This window comes from Chiloscyllium plagiosum, unplaced genomic scaffold (assembly GCF_037043375.1).
Source record: "Chiloscyllium plagiosum isolate Xiang-an unplaced genomic scaffold, Cpla_swu_hap1 HiC_scaffold_24, whole genome shotgun sequence".
Taxonomy (NCBI): Eukaryota; Metazoa; Chordata; class Chondrichthyes; order Orectolobiformes; family Hemiscylliidae; genus Chiloscyllium; species Chiloscyllium plagiosum.
The window spans coordinates 57,917,496-57,930,914 of record NW_028270162.1 but is presented as its reverse complement, the minus strand read 5'-3'; the positions used below and the strand labels follow the sequence as shown (position 1 = coordinate 57,930,914).

General features: G+C 41.4%; 1 protein-coding gene across 2 annotated transcripts in view; it reads right to left on the bottom strand.

The window, feature by feature from the left end:
- ddx51 (DEAD (Asp-Glu-Ala-Asp) box polypeptide 51) overlaps positions 1-13,419 on the bottom strand; it is a 61,741-nt gene that overhangs the window by 40,929 nt on the left and 7,393 nt on the right. For both annotated transcript variants that reach the window (XM_043716131.2, XM_088000214.1), the window contains exons 4-9: positions 12,591-12,741; positions 8,324-8,469; positions 6,135-6,206; positions 5,115-5,221; positions 3,788-3,896; positions 3,323-3,468 (exon numbers count right to left, since the gene is read on the bottom strand). In XM_043716131.2, the coding sequence (XP_043572066.2) occupies positions 3,323-3,468; positions 3,788-3,896; positions 5,115-5,221; positions 6,135-6,206; positions 8,324-8,469; positions 12,591-12,741 (731 nt within the window). The remainder of the gene's footprint in view (positions 1-3,322; positions 3,469-3,787; positions 3,897-5,114; positions 5,222-6,134; positions 6,207-8,323; positions 8,470-12,590; positions 12,742-13,419) is intronic.

Genomic DNA, 13,419 nt, shown 5'->3' with positions numbered 1-13,419 from the left:
TGCATGCTAACTTTTAGTGACTCTTGGCCAAGGACTGCAATTAAAAGTAGGGCCTTGGACAGTGTTGTAGAACAGACACCAAGGGGATAATGTACATAATTACATATGTATTGAAGATGCATCATATATAGCTAGGATGGTTAAGAAGGTGTTTAGCACACACGCCTTCATTGCTCAGACCTTTTGAGTATAAGAGTTGGGACATTATGTTGAGATTGTATGGGACATTGGTGAGGCCTCTTCTGGAGTACTGTCTCCAGTTCTGTTTTCCCTGTCGTAGTAAGGATATTATTAAGCTGAAGAGGATTCAGAAAAGATTTACCAGGATGTTGCCGGCAATGGAGGGTTTGAATAATAAGGAAAGGCTGTATAGGCTGGGACCTCTTTCACTAGAGTGAGAGGGGTTGAGAGTGACCTTATAGGAGGTTTATAAAATAATGCGGGTTATAGATAAGGTGACTGTCAGGTGTCTTTCCCTTAGGGTGGGGATTTCAAGACTAGGGCACATACTTTTAAGGTGAGAGGAGAAAGATTTTAAAATACAAGAGGTGCAATTTTTTTTTAAACACAGTGTGGTTAGTTTGTGGAATGAACTTCCAGGGGAAGTGGTGGATGTGGGTACAGTTCCAACATTTAAAAGGTATTTGGATAAGTATACGAATAAGAAATGGAGGGACATGGGCCAAGTGCAGGCAAATGGGATTAGTTTAGTTTGGGATTATATCAGCATGGACTGGTTGAACTGAAGGGTCTGTTTCCGTGCTTTATGAATCTATGACTCCCAAGTCCTTTTAAAGTTCAACATTTCACAGCTTCTAAATATTTTTTAAAAACCCCTTTTTATTTTTCTGATGCAAGTGGACAGACCCATATTTCTCCACATTGTACACCAAGAGCCAAATTGTTGCCTATTCATTAACGTCTTGAAATCCCTCAAAGCATCTTTACATCATAATTTCAACTCACACCTCACCTAGTTCTGAAGTAGGGTCACTGAACCCAAAACGTTATCTGCTCTCCTGCCATAGATGCTGCTAGACCTGTTGAGTTACTCTAGCAATTGCAGTTTTTATTTCACACGCCACCAAATTGTCTGGAAACTTATAAATATTATTTGGAATCCTCACTTCCAAATTGTTGATATATATTGTGAAGAGCTTGGGCCCATGCACTGATCTTTGTGGTGCTGCACTACAAACAGTCTGCCAGCAGGAAATAGCCCCTTTATTCTTCCCTAAGGAATTAGTGTTTGACATTTGAGGAATAATTAGTAAGATCAATGAGGGGATAAACAGTGAAAGTAGCACATTTGGATTTACAAAAAGCATTCAATTAGGTGTCAATGAAGTGATTATCACATTAAATTTGGAGTCATGAGGTTCCAGATAATTGAGGATTGGTTAATGGATAGCAAACAGTAGTAATAAGTGGGGCATTTTCAGGTTGGCAGGTTGTAACCAGCAGGGTTTTACAATCTATGTTAATGACATATGAGGGAGCAGAGATTACATACATTCAGATTTACTGGCAATTGAAAGTTAGATTGGAAAATAAGTGCTGAGGAGGATGCAAAAAGGCTACAGAGAGATATGGACTGGTTACCGTATTTCATTTCCTATGTTCGTGCCTATTGAGAAATACGAAATTACCCACTTTGGCAGGAAAATATAAGTGGAAACATTTTTGAATGGTGAAAGACTGGGAAATGATTGCCAGAGGGACTTGAATGTTCTTGCAGATGAATTACAGGAAGGTATCATGTGGGTACAGCAAGCAACTAGAACGGTTTTGTTACAAAGAGCAATTAAAGAGTATTACAGTAAGAAAATCTCACTACAAGTATACAGGGAATGGTGAGGCCACATCTGGAGTACTTGTGCAGTTTTGGTCTGCTTAAGGACAAACTTATTCCTCAGGGAGTGCAACAAATATTCAACTTCTCCCTGGAATGAGGGGCTTGTCCTGTGGAGAGTGATCGAATAAACCAGACAGGAGCTCTAACTGAAAGACAGAAAATGCTTTGATGGACTGACAGGATAGACGCTGAGAAAATATTTCCCTTCGCTGCAGAATCTAGAACAGAAGTTCTTGGTCTCAGAATAAGGATGAGACAAGCAGGACTGAGATGAGGATTGTTGTGAATCTTTAGCATTCTGTACTTCAAACAGCCATGGACAATCAGCCACTGAGTATATTTAAACAGATGTCGATAGATTTTAGGTATTTAGGAAATTAAGGGATATGGGAGTGGTGTGGGAAGGTGCAGCCTAGGCAGAAGATCATCCACAATACTTTCGAATGGCAGAAAAAGTTTGAAGGTCCAAATACAGTCATAGGGATGTACTGCATCTTACAGCATGGAAATGACCCTTTGGCTCAACACGTCCTTGCCAATCACATATCCTAAATTAATCTAGTCCCATTTGCCCACATTTGGCCCATATCCCTCTAAACCTTTCCTATTCATATACCCATCCAGATGCCTCTTAAATATTGTAATTGTCTCACCCTTTACTGCCTCCTTAGTTAACTCATTCCATACACGCACCACCCTCTACATGAAAATGTTGCCCCAAAGGTCCCTTTTATAGCTTTCCCCTCTCACCCTAAACCTGTATTCTCTAGTTTTGGATTTCCCCACCCTGGGGGAAAAAAACCTTGGCTATGCATCCTATCCATGACCCCATGATTTTATCAGCCTCTATAAGGTCACCCCTCAGCCTCCAATCCTCCAGGGAAAATAGCCCCAGCCTATTCAGCCTCTCCCTGTAGCTCAAACCCTCCAACTCTGGCAACATCCTTGTAAATCTTTCCTGCACCCTTTCAAGTTTCATAACATCCTCTCTATAGCAGGTGGACCAGAATTGAACACAGTATTCCAAAAGTGGATGAACCAATGTCCTGTATAGCTGCAGCATGACCCCGCAACTCCTATACTCAGTGCACTGACCAATAAAGGCAAACTTAGCAAATGCCTTCTTCAAATGGCCTACTCCAACTCCTATTTCTTAACATCTTGTGTTCTAAAAAAAAATCGCCCAACTTCAGTTTTGAAAGATTCAATTATACCATTGTCCAGAGTCTTTTGGAGAAGTGTTCCAGATTTCTAATATAATTCGGAAGCAATGTTTCCTGATTTTTTTTCCTACCACCAAACTCAACCACAAATCAACCAGTGTGACAGTACTCCCTGCTGTAAAACATGATCATGCCTGACATAAACCAAAGTTCTAATGCAGCCACTGATATGGTGTTTTGCTCTTTGTAGTTGCAGCCCTAACATTGGCTCCATCTCATTCCCTAGGGACACTCAGTCCCTTACCTTGCAGCTGTGCAAACTCCTGGCTTTGTCCTCTGGAACAAACTGTCTGGAGCTGAACATTCTTTCACTTGGTATACTGCATTCTCTACTTTGTTCAGCCAATCCTGGTGCATATTATCAATCATTCGATCTGCCTCATCGATTATCTGCAACACAACCACATTCCAGGTTATTAATATTTAGGCTAGTAAATCTGAAACATCTATCTTCTTTAGCAAAGGGGAGGGAGACATTTAACATCATTCCTCGGAACAGGAAAACTGAGATGCCTACCGCAGTTCAACATCCAGCCAACAGATATTTCCTTGGCTCACTCACAGTGGCTGCCTGGAGGACCTTACTGGAATGTGACTGGGATGTGTGAATCAATTGGCATCGTTAATTGTAAAGCCCTGGAGTACAGCTGAACTGCTAAGAGAGCGGTAGTTATCCATTCTCTTTAGATTGAGGTCGGTCAAGCCTTACCAAGAATCGGAGATGCCGCAGATCGAATCCATCTGTTTTGGCAATGTGATCAACCAAACGTCCTGGAGTTGCAACAATGATGTCTGCCAAGCTGCAATAGCCAGTAAACCTGTGGTAACAAAAGCAGGAAAACTGGCTAATGATCACAGGCATTAAGGAACCTTGGCTCATCAATTACAAAACTGCATCTACAGTCAAGGCCATCAATGCACTTACGTCAAAAAACAGGGTCTTATACATGTAATTAAAAGCTAATGACATACTGGCCAAAAAACAGGGTATGCCAAGAATCCAGTTTATACTGCTATCAGGTAATTTTACCAGCCTGCTGCTCTAGCTCTTCAGTGGAGTGATAATTTCCTGCAAATGGCTTGCCTTCCTGCACTGTACCATTACTTCCAAAGTCCCACTAGAATCTCTCCTTAGTTCACTTGCCTCTTCCACTTGGGATGGGCAGATAACGTTGGCCCATTCAGCAATGCCCAAAGAAGACAAAACCAAGGCGGATGGGTAGGAGGAAGGGGAGGGGGATAATGAGAGAGACAGACAGAGCGAGAGACAGAGAGAGAAAGAGAAAAAGACACTGTCCAAACAACAAGTCTCATGCCCCATTTAAATTTCTCTATGCTGTTTAAAAACAGCCTGACTTGGATTAGCTCCTCACACACAGGACTCTGCAGCAGTTCTGACTTGAATCGAGAACCCCTGGGAGGAAAGTACTAAGCTCTGTTGGTGAAGTGGGAATGGCCTCATTTTTAAATACTTCACAGAAAATCATTCTGCTGGGGGGGATAAGAAAGAGCTGAATGATCTTAGAAAATTCAGTGGGGAGATTCAGTTTTGGACTAATGCTTCCCAAACTTTTATCCAAGGTGGTTCCATGTTAATGCCTTAGACTTTGTGAGATACCAGAGTTGCATGGAGTGGGAGTGGTCAGTAGGTACCAAACAGCTGGTAAATACCCACTTTTTACAGTTTGTGGTCGTAGCAGCAAACCGGCCTGACAGCAACTAACTGAAGCCCAGTATAGAACAAAAACAAACATCTAAAGATTTTGCAGCTTTAAAAGCTCATTCTACAGCCACATTATTGTCTCAGAGTCCATAATCTCACTGGGACTGATGGTCCTTCAGTTGGGTAGCCTGAGTTGTTTGAGATAAAGAATGAGTTCAAGGAGAGAACAGAATTTCTACTTCAGAACTGAACAGACGTAGTGAAATTCCAAAGGCATGCATCGGTTGCTCTGCTGCAGTTATATCACAATCGTGAAGTCCATTCAAGCACTCAAATGTGTTAACTAAAAACAAACAAAATTAGAATTACTTACGTATGCTCAACAAGAGAGGCCTGCTCCACAGCAAATTGTTTCTGTCCAGCAACAATCACTACTTTCAGACCCAGGCCTTCAGTATACCTTTTGAACACCTTACATACCTGAGAAAAATAATAATCATTTACGTGAGGTGTTGTGGGTTCTCTGAATTATTCAAATCTTTTGGTCAATGTACCACAATGGTTCATTAGCCTTTGATCCATTTAATCATTAGAAAATGATCTATCTCTTGAAGGAGTTTTCACCACTTAAGCAGTATGAACTGCAAGTGAGGATGGGATGAGATAGGGAACAAAGAGCACAGCTGTCCAGTAGAGCCACCCATATTGTCTGCACAGACATGCTTGCCACTTCGGGCATGGCAAGGTTTTACTTTGAATAGCCAAAATCAATTCTCTGATTTAGAAAATACATTGATTCTCCAAAAATGTACACATTTGTGTCAGTGTCTCTCAATCAGTGTCTCCTGATGTTTGGGTTCACAGAGTACATAGCTCAACATCGGCTGCTCATGTACGCTTCCTAGTGGTATGTTCACAGAGTAGACCGGACAGAAGTTGCAAACAGTACTGTATGTAGACAGGACTTGGGTTTCTTAACACTACCTCATCATAGATTTAAGCAAAGGTCACTTGGAATGGAAAATATAAATATTTTCAAGAAAAGCATTTTTGAATTTAAATTGAAGTCCTGCACACATCACAAAAACCTTTTCTTAAAAAAATGTATTTAGATCAGAGACAAGTTTCTGAGCCACTGATGACTTTGAGGTCTCCAAGTTCAGTGGCATTCAAGAGTGAACAGAGTTACATCTCCTTCTCAACTGATCTCTGCTCAGCTCTTTCCAGTGACGAGGCTGAGCTGGAGAACACAAACCAGAAGGCTGCACAGTCAGTTGTATGGATTATCAGGATACCACCTGTCACTCCACCATCATGCATCTCACCATCCCCAACAAACCAACAAGAGTCAAAAACCAGCCAGAACCTGACGGAAGTAACTCCTTCCCTTTACCTGCTGAGCCAGTTCCTTGGTTGGGAGCACAGCCAGGGCTCGAACTCTGCATACCACACGGCCCATGAGCGCCTGCAAATGAAACCTGGATTTACTCAGGATGCACAGGAGAAATAAGCAACAATAAAAAGCCTACATTAATCTAGCAGCTTCCAAGATTTCAGGTCATACCAAACCAAATGAGGTACATCTGAAGTATAGTCACTGTTGAAATATGACAGTCAAGTCGTGTCCTTTTGGTCCTCTCAGACAGCAATCTAATAGTAGCATGCTTCCTGTTTTTAATAATATTTAAGTATTAGCCAAGACACAGGAGAATTCTTTTGCTCTTTTTTGAAATGTAGTAGTGCTACAGGATCTTCTGGATCCACCTGAGTCTTGATTAACTCCCTCAGCACTGCAGCCTGGATTATGTGCTCAGCTCTCTGCAATGGGGTTTGATCGCACAGCGTTTGGCTCAAAGGCATTACTAACTGAACCAATTTTAATGTCTTCTACTCAGCCATGTCTTCAAATAGAGAGCACACAACCTATCAGCAAGACAGACTCAGGCAGTGACATCAAGACGATGTACCCTGTGACTCAGCGATCAGATGTACTCTTTATTACAAAGTCTACCATAGTTAGCTAAACTCCAGGAAAAATATACATCATCGAATGGATTTAAAGCAGTCCCTTTCATAGGCCATGGATACATTGTGCTGTTGTGGATGCTGTGAACTTAATCTTCTGAGAGGTCTAAGGAATGCCTGCCAAGAGAAACTCCGTAAGTACCAGTGAAGAGAGCACCCAGTAGAATGCAATCTCCCCCATCAACTCAATGTCAGAAGTCAGGTGACAAAGGAGCAGCACTCTAAAAGCCTGTGATTTTAAATAAACCTGTTGGACTATAACCTGGTGTCGTGTGACTTCTGACTTCATCCACCTCAATCCAAAACTGGTATCTCCACATCTTGACTCAATTTGATTATAATTATACAGCTCTTGAGGTTTTTCACAGCTTGGTTGAAGAGATGTCATTATAAAGCTGAAAAAAAGAGCTTCCACCTTATTGAGGAAGCATCTGATCAAACCACATGCAAATACCTGCTCTGAAAACATTGCTCATATTTTGAGAGCTTTGACAAATTTAATTACATCACAAATCAAACAACCCGCAACATTTTTTTAAAAAATGTTGGTTCACGGAACCTCCCAATGTAAACAGATGTTTTAAAACCTCCAGGGTGTGGATCTGCACCGTCGGCAAAAACTAATCAATTCTTCCTTGGGCTACACCCTTTCAGTGTATCAAGTTACATAGAAATCTATCCATTAGTTTTTGAGATCTATTGGTGACAAATTGACTTATAAATGGACAAAAACTTTACTGCTGTCCATCCTTGGTGGCAGGAGCAAATAAGAGTACAGAAAATTCTGAAAGGCTCAGCAGGACAGGCAGCATTTGTATTGAGAGAGGTACAGAGCTTGAAGACTGTTCATCCAAGCTAGGAAAAATTACAAATGCTGCAGCTTTAAAGAAGTTGAAATGGTTGTGATAAAAGAACAAAGGGGAAGATCTGTGACAGGGGCAGAACACAGGAGACACTAAATGACAGAAAGGTCAGGCATGTAGAGCCTTGGGCGGTGACAATAGCAAAAAGTGAAGAAATAAGAGATCTCTCCAGAGGAGGTGTGTAGCAAACAGGTATCATTCAAATTTTGAAAGAGAAAATAAACAAGACAAAGACTGAAATATGCAGAGAAGATGAAACAAAATTAGGGCAAAGATTATATCTAAAATTGTTGAATTTAATATTGAACCTGAAAGAGTGTCCACATGCAGGAAGGGGGAACATTATTTGGAATTTATGGTGTGGTACAGACATGTTTTAGTCTTATGTTTCTTTACAGAAAAAGTCAAGATTGTCTCTGGTATCATCCTTCACCAACTGGCTTTCTGGATGAGAACAGAATTCTTACATCATTGATGCAGCCACTTCACCTACAATAGTTTACTGCAAAGCATCATCTTACAGGAAACCTAGAGTAATGGAGGTTCAGAGTGGTCACTTTAAACTGTTGCAAATGTATGCTTCAATCAACCAAATTCAAACAGAGGGAAAATAGCCGTGTCCTTTTAAAAGTACGTAATTAATATATATTTCTCAACGTTAAAAGCATGAAAAACAGTCAGATTTCAGATTCACCTGAACAATGGGGATAACGAATGCCAGGGTCTTGCCACTACCAGTGGGTGCGGATACACAAATGTCTCTCGGCCTGTAGCCCCCTCTGCCCAGCCACAGTCCATGCTTTGTGCTCTCCAGGAGGATGGGGATTACCTCTGTTTGAACTGGGGAGAAACAAAATAAAACAGAGGTTAACAACAGGACACTCGGAGATGTCAGTGTGACGTATTGATGCTGATCTTCCACAATGTCAGTCAGTAAGCCTCATACATTCATAACCATACTCATTATGGCTGGTCACAGGTTAAAGTGCATGTAGGAGACATCAAAGTACATGTAGGAGACATCAGTAGACACCTGAAAACTCTCGAAACAGATCTCATTTAACCCAATCAGGTGTCAACAATAATCTGCATTTATACAGCACTTTAACATAATAAAACATCCCAAAATAAGACACAAGAACAAACAATGACAGTATGTTTGATCATCAGTCCAAGAGCTAACCCTTAAGAACCATTACAGAGAGAGAGAGAGAGAGAGAGAGAGAGAGAGAGATAAAGTGTGTGTGTGTGTGTGTATTTGAGAGAGAGAGAGACAGGGTGAGCGAGAGAGTGTATGTGTATGTGTGTGTGTGAAAGAGAGAGAGGCAGAGAGAAAAAGACACCGTGTGTATTTGTCTGTCTGTGTGCATGTGTGAGAGAGAGAAATAAAGAAAAATATTATGATGCAAAGTTTCAAAGAGGAGAGGGATTCTCCTCTCATAGAGGAGGCAGTCCCAGAACTCATAGGCTTTCATCACCTGACAGCACAGCTAGCATTAGCAGAACACTGAAATCAGGGATACAGGAGGGGTTACAATTGGAGGAGTGCAGAAATCTCAGAGGATTATTAAAATGTGAGAAACCGTGGTCATCCTTACAATTAGGAGCAACTTAGGACTCAAAGGAAGATCAAAAAAAGAAAATATGAATCCGTGTTATTGAGGAACTAAAAGATGGAACACACATTTCAATTGATATGTTATTGGGAAAAGATTAGCATAGATATATATATCAGCCTACAACTAGGGACAGGAGGACTTTAGTGGAATACACAGCAGTGGAGGCCACAAGGCTCACCAAAATTGGAGGTGTAGTGAAGAGCAAAGAAAGCTACCTCAGATTAGCACTGCTGCCTCACAGCGCCAGAGACCCGGGTTCAATTCCCGACTCGGGCGACTGACTGTGTGGAGTTTGCACATTCTCCCCGTGTCTGCGTGGGTTTCCTCCGGGTGCTCCGGTTTCCTCCCACAGTCCAAAGATGAGCAGGTCAGGTGAATTGGCCATGCTAAATTGCCCATAGTGTTAGGTTAAAGGGGTAAATGTAGGGGTATGGGTGGGTTGCGCTTCGGCAGGTCGGTGTGGACTTGTTGGGCCAAAGGGTCTGTTTCCACACTGTAAATAATCTAATCTAATCTAAAATTACAATAGGATCTTGATCAGGTGGACCAATGGGCTGAGAAGTGGCAAATGGAGTTTAATTTAGATAAATGCGAGGTGCTGCATTTTGGGAAAGCAAATCTTAGCAGGACATATACAGTTTATGGTAAGGTCCTCAGGAGTGTTGCTGGACAAAGAGACCTTGGATTGCAGGTTCATAGTTCCTTGAAAGTAGAATTGCAAGTATATAGGATAGAGAAGAGGTGTTGGCAGGTGGGACTAGATTGGGTTGGGATAAGTGGTTGGCATGGGCAAGTTGGACCGAAGGGTCTGCTTCCGTGCTGTACATCTCTATGACTCTATGACAGGGGTACTAAGCTGAGAAGAATTGTAAACCGTGACAGTGTAGAACTTCAAAAACACATTGACACATTGTGCAGTGGCAGATGAAGTTCAATACAGAGAAATATTAGGTGACACACTTTGGGTACAAAGAGAGACAACATTAAATACAGTATAACATTCAAAAGACACCTGTGCATAAGCCATTCGCGGTGACAAGACAGGTAATAAAGCAGATAGTATTAAAACATGAACATTACAGCGCAATACAGGCCTTTCGGCCCTCAATGTTGTGCCAATCTGTGGAACCAATTTGAAGCCCATCTATCCTATACTATTCCATTTTCATCCATATGTTTATCTAATGACCATTTAAATGCCCTTAAAGTTGACAAGTCTACTACTGTTGCAGGCAGTGCATTCCACACCCCCTACTACTCCGAGTATTCTGGCTTCATAAGTAAGGGCACGGAGAACAAGAGCTAAAAGGTTACGCTGAATTTAAACAGGACATTGGTTAGATCTCAGCTGGAGTTTGTGTATAGTTCTAGGTGTCACACATAAGAAAGGATGTGAATGCATTGGAGAAAGTGCAGAAGAGGTTTAGCAGAATGGTTCCAAGTTGGGATTATTTTCCTTGGAGATGAAAAGGCTAAGAGGAGACTTAATAGAAGTTTACAAGGGTCTGGCCAGAGTGGATAGGGAGAAACCATTCCTGCTCATAAATGGACCAAGAACCATGCTCCAGTTTTAAAGCATTTGTTAAAAAAAAAAATGGACATGTGAGGTGAGAAAGACAGTGAATAATCTGGGTTTACAATGCACTGCCAAGCAGTGTGGTGGAGACATTTTAAACTGAGACATTCAGGAAGGCATTAGATAGTTATTTAAAGAGAAGCAATGTGCGAAGTTACAGGGTAAAGAAAGGAGATTGCCACTAAGACAGCTAGTACATATACAATGGGCTGATTGGCCTCCTGCACCAAAATAATCCTGGGATGCTGTGAAAAATACTGGCACCATAAATGATGGGTGCATCACCAAACAATAGGTTGGTCATTCAATAAGTTAGGCTCAACTATGGAGTGCATCACAACCAGGTCAGATTGCTTCAATTCCTCCCCCCACCATGGATAGACTAAGGGCACCAAAAGCAACTGTATTGACTCAAATGACATTAGCTAATTTAGCATAAACTAAAAATCACAACCGAAGGCATAAGACAGTGGTGTAGTGTTAATGTCACTGCACTAGTAATCCAGACGCACAGATTAATACCCTGGATGTCATGGCAGCTGATGGAATTTTGATTCATTGAGTTTATCAAAATCAGATCTGGAGTGAAAGCTAATCTCAGCAGCAGTGACCGTGAAACCATCGTCGACTGATGTAAAAACCCAAGCAGTTCATTAATATCCTTTAGGGAAAGTAATCCTTGCCCAATGTTACCTATGTGCAACTCCAGAACAAAAGGTCAAAGGGTGATTAGGGATGGGCAACAAATGCCACCATTTTAATCCGGAGGTGGTGATGTCATTGCAGTGTCACTGGGCTAGTAATCCAGATCCCAGATGATTGGTTTTGGGACAAGAGTTCGAATCCATCATTGCACATGGTGAATTTTGAATTCAAACAGATCTGAAATTGAAAGAAAAGCAATGGCAACCCACTGGCTCAGTAATGACCATCAGGGAAGGCAACCTGTCTTCCATACCAAGCCTGGCTGACATGTGACTCCAGACTAGATTAGAGTGGTGCTGGAAAAGCACACCGGGTTAGGCAGCATCCGAGGAGCAGGAAAATCTACGTTTTGGGCAAAAGCCCTTCGTCAGGAATCGCTCCTCACTTTTGCCATGTGACTCCAGACCTATAGGAACACTGAACTCCCTTTTTAACTACACTTAGAAGGGATGTTAAAAGGGGATGCTCATCCAATGAGTGAACAAAAAATTGTAACAAGCAGTACATTTATTCAGAAAAAATTATGCAAGTGAGATATCTGTTCATCACTAATTCCACATTGGCATAATGCTGGTGGTGTAACCAAGGCACCAAGGAAACAGATTTCCATTTTTGCCACTATTCTTTGAGATTTACTTGTCTTTCCTGCCAAATTTCTCTTCCTGTACCATTCCCTGATGATACTCAATGCCCAAGCAGCAAAAAGTGAGAATCAACAGTCAGGTACGACCCAGATTGCAGTGTGCTCCATAGTTTCCCACTTGCAACTTCATACCGCATAGGTCCTCCACTTTTTCAAGTAGTGCATTCTAAATCATAAATTCACATTGGCTCTTTTGCAAGTTATCTTGAATCCAGGTTCTCCTGTGAGTGGAAATAGTTTATCCTTATGCACTCCTCATTATTATAAATACCAAATGTCCCTTTAACCTTCACTAATCCAGACATGATAATCTCTGGTTCCTTATTCACCCACATAATGGAAATTCTCCAATTCTGTCATCTTCTCTCCACCTTCAGTAAGTCCTTGATAGCTTTCTTAAAGTGTGGTGAGCACATACCTGGGAAGAAGGAATGGATACCATTGGTTCGAAGTTTCTGAAGCAGTTTCTCATGGATTCCTGGAACATTTTCGATCGCGTTTAGATTCTGTTTAATGTCCTTGTTGACCAGCATGGGCTTAGCAAGCCACTGGGGCAAGACTCGATGCACCTGCAAAAAGATAAAACAACTCCCACCTGAGTCATTATTTACTATATCCCAGTCTTAGCCATTTGTCTCAAATTCAAGAAAGTTCAGTCTCTAGTATCATCTATAAATATTAAGCACCTGATGGGTCAATATAATAGGTCTGTCATATTGTTAAGCTACGAGGTTTGAGCCATTGATTTCCCTCTATACTACCCAGCCAAATAGTTCAAGACAGAATAAGCTAACATGGTGAACCTTCCTGGATAGGGATGAATGGGGAGGGAATTGACTGAATTCTGATGAATGCTACCTTCCCTCGCCCTACCAAGTCCAGCTATTAGAATATTCTAAATATTGAATAGCCTGAGCTGAATGGGTCATCAAGAGGGCCAGATTAATGTTCAGGGCCCATGGATTTTAATCCCACCGCAGCAAACAGTGAAACTTGAATTCAATTAAATCTGGAATTAAAAGCTTTTCTAAAGGCAAACATGTAAACATTGTCAATTGCCATAAAAAGCCAACAGGTTCACTGATTTCCTTTACAGAAAAAAGTCTGCCATTCTTACCTGGTAACTCCAAACCCGTAGCAACATACTTTACTATTCACTGCCCTCTGAGATGACCTGACAAGCTGTTCAATTCAAGGCCAATTAGAGATAGATAGCATTGCCAGTGGCACCCATACACCATATAGGA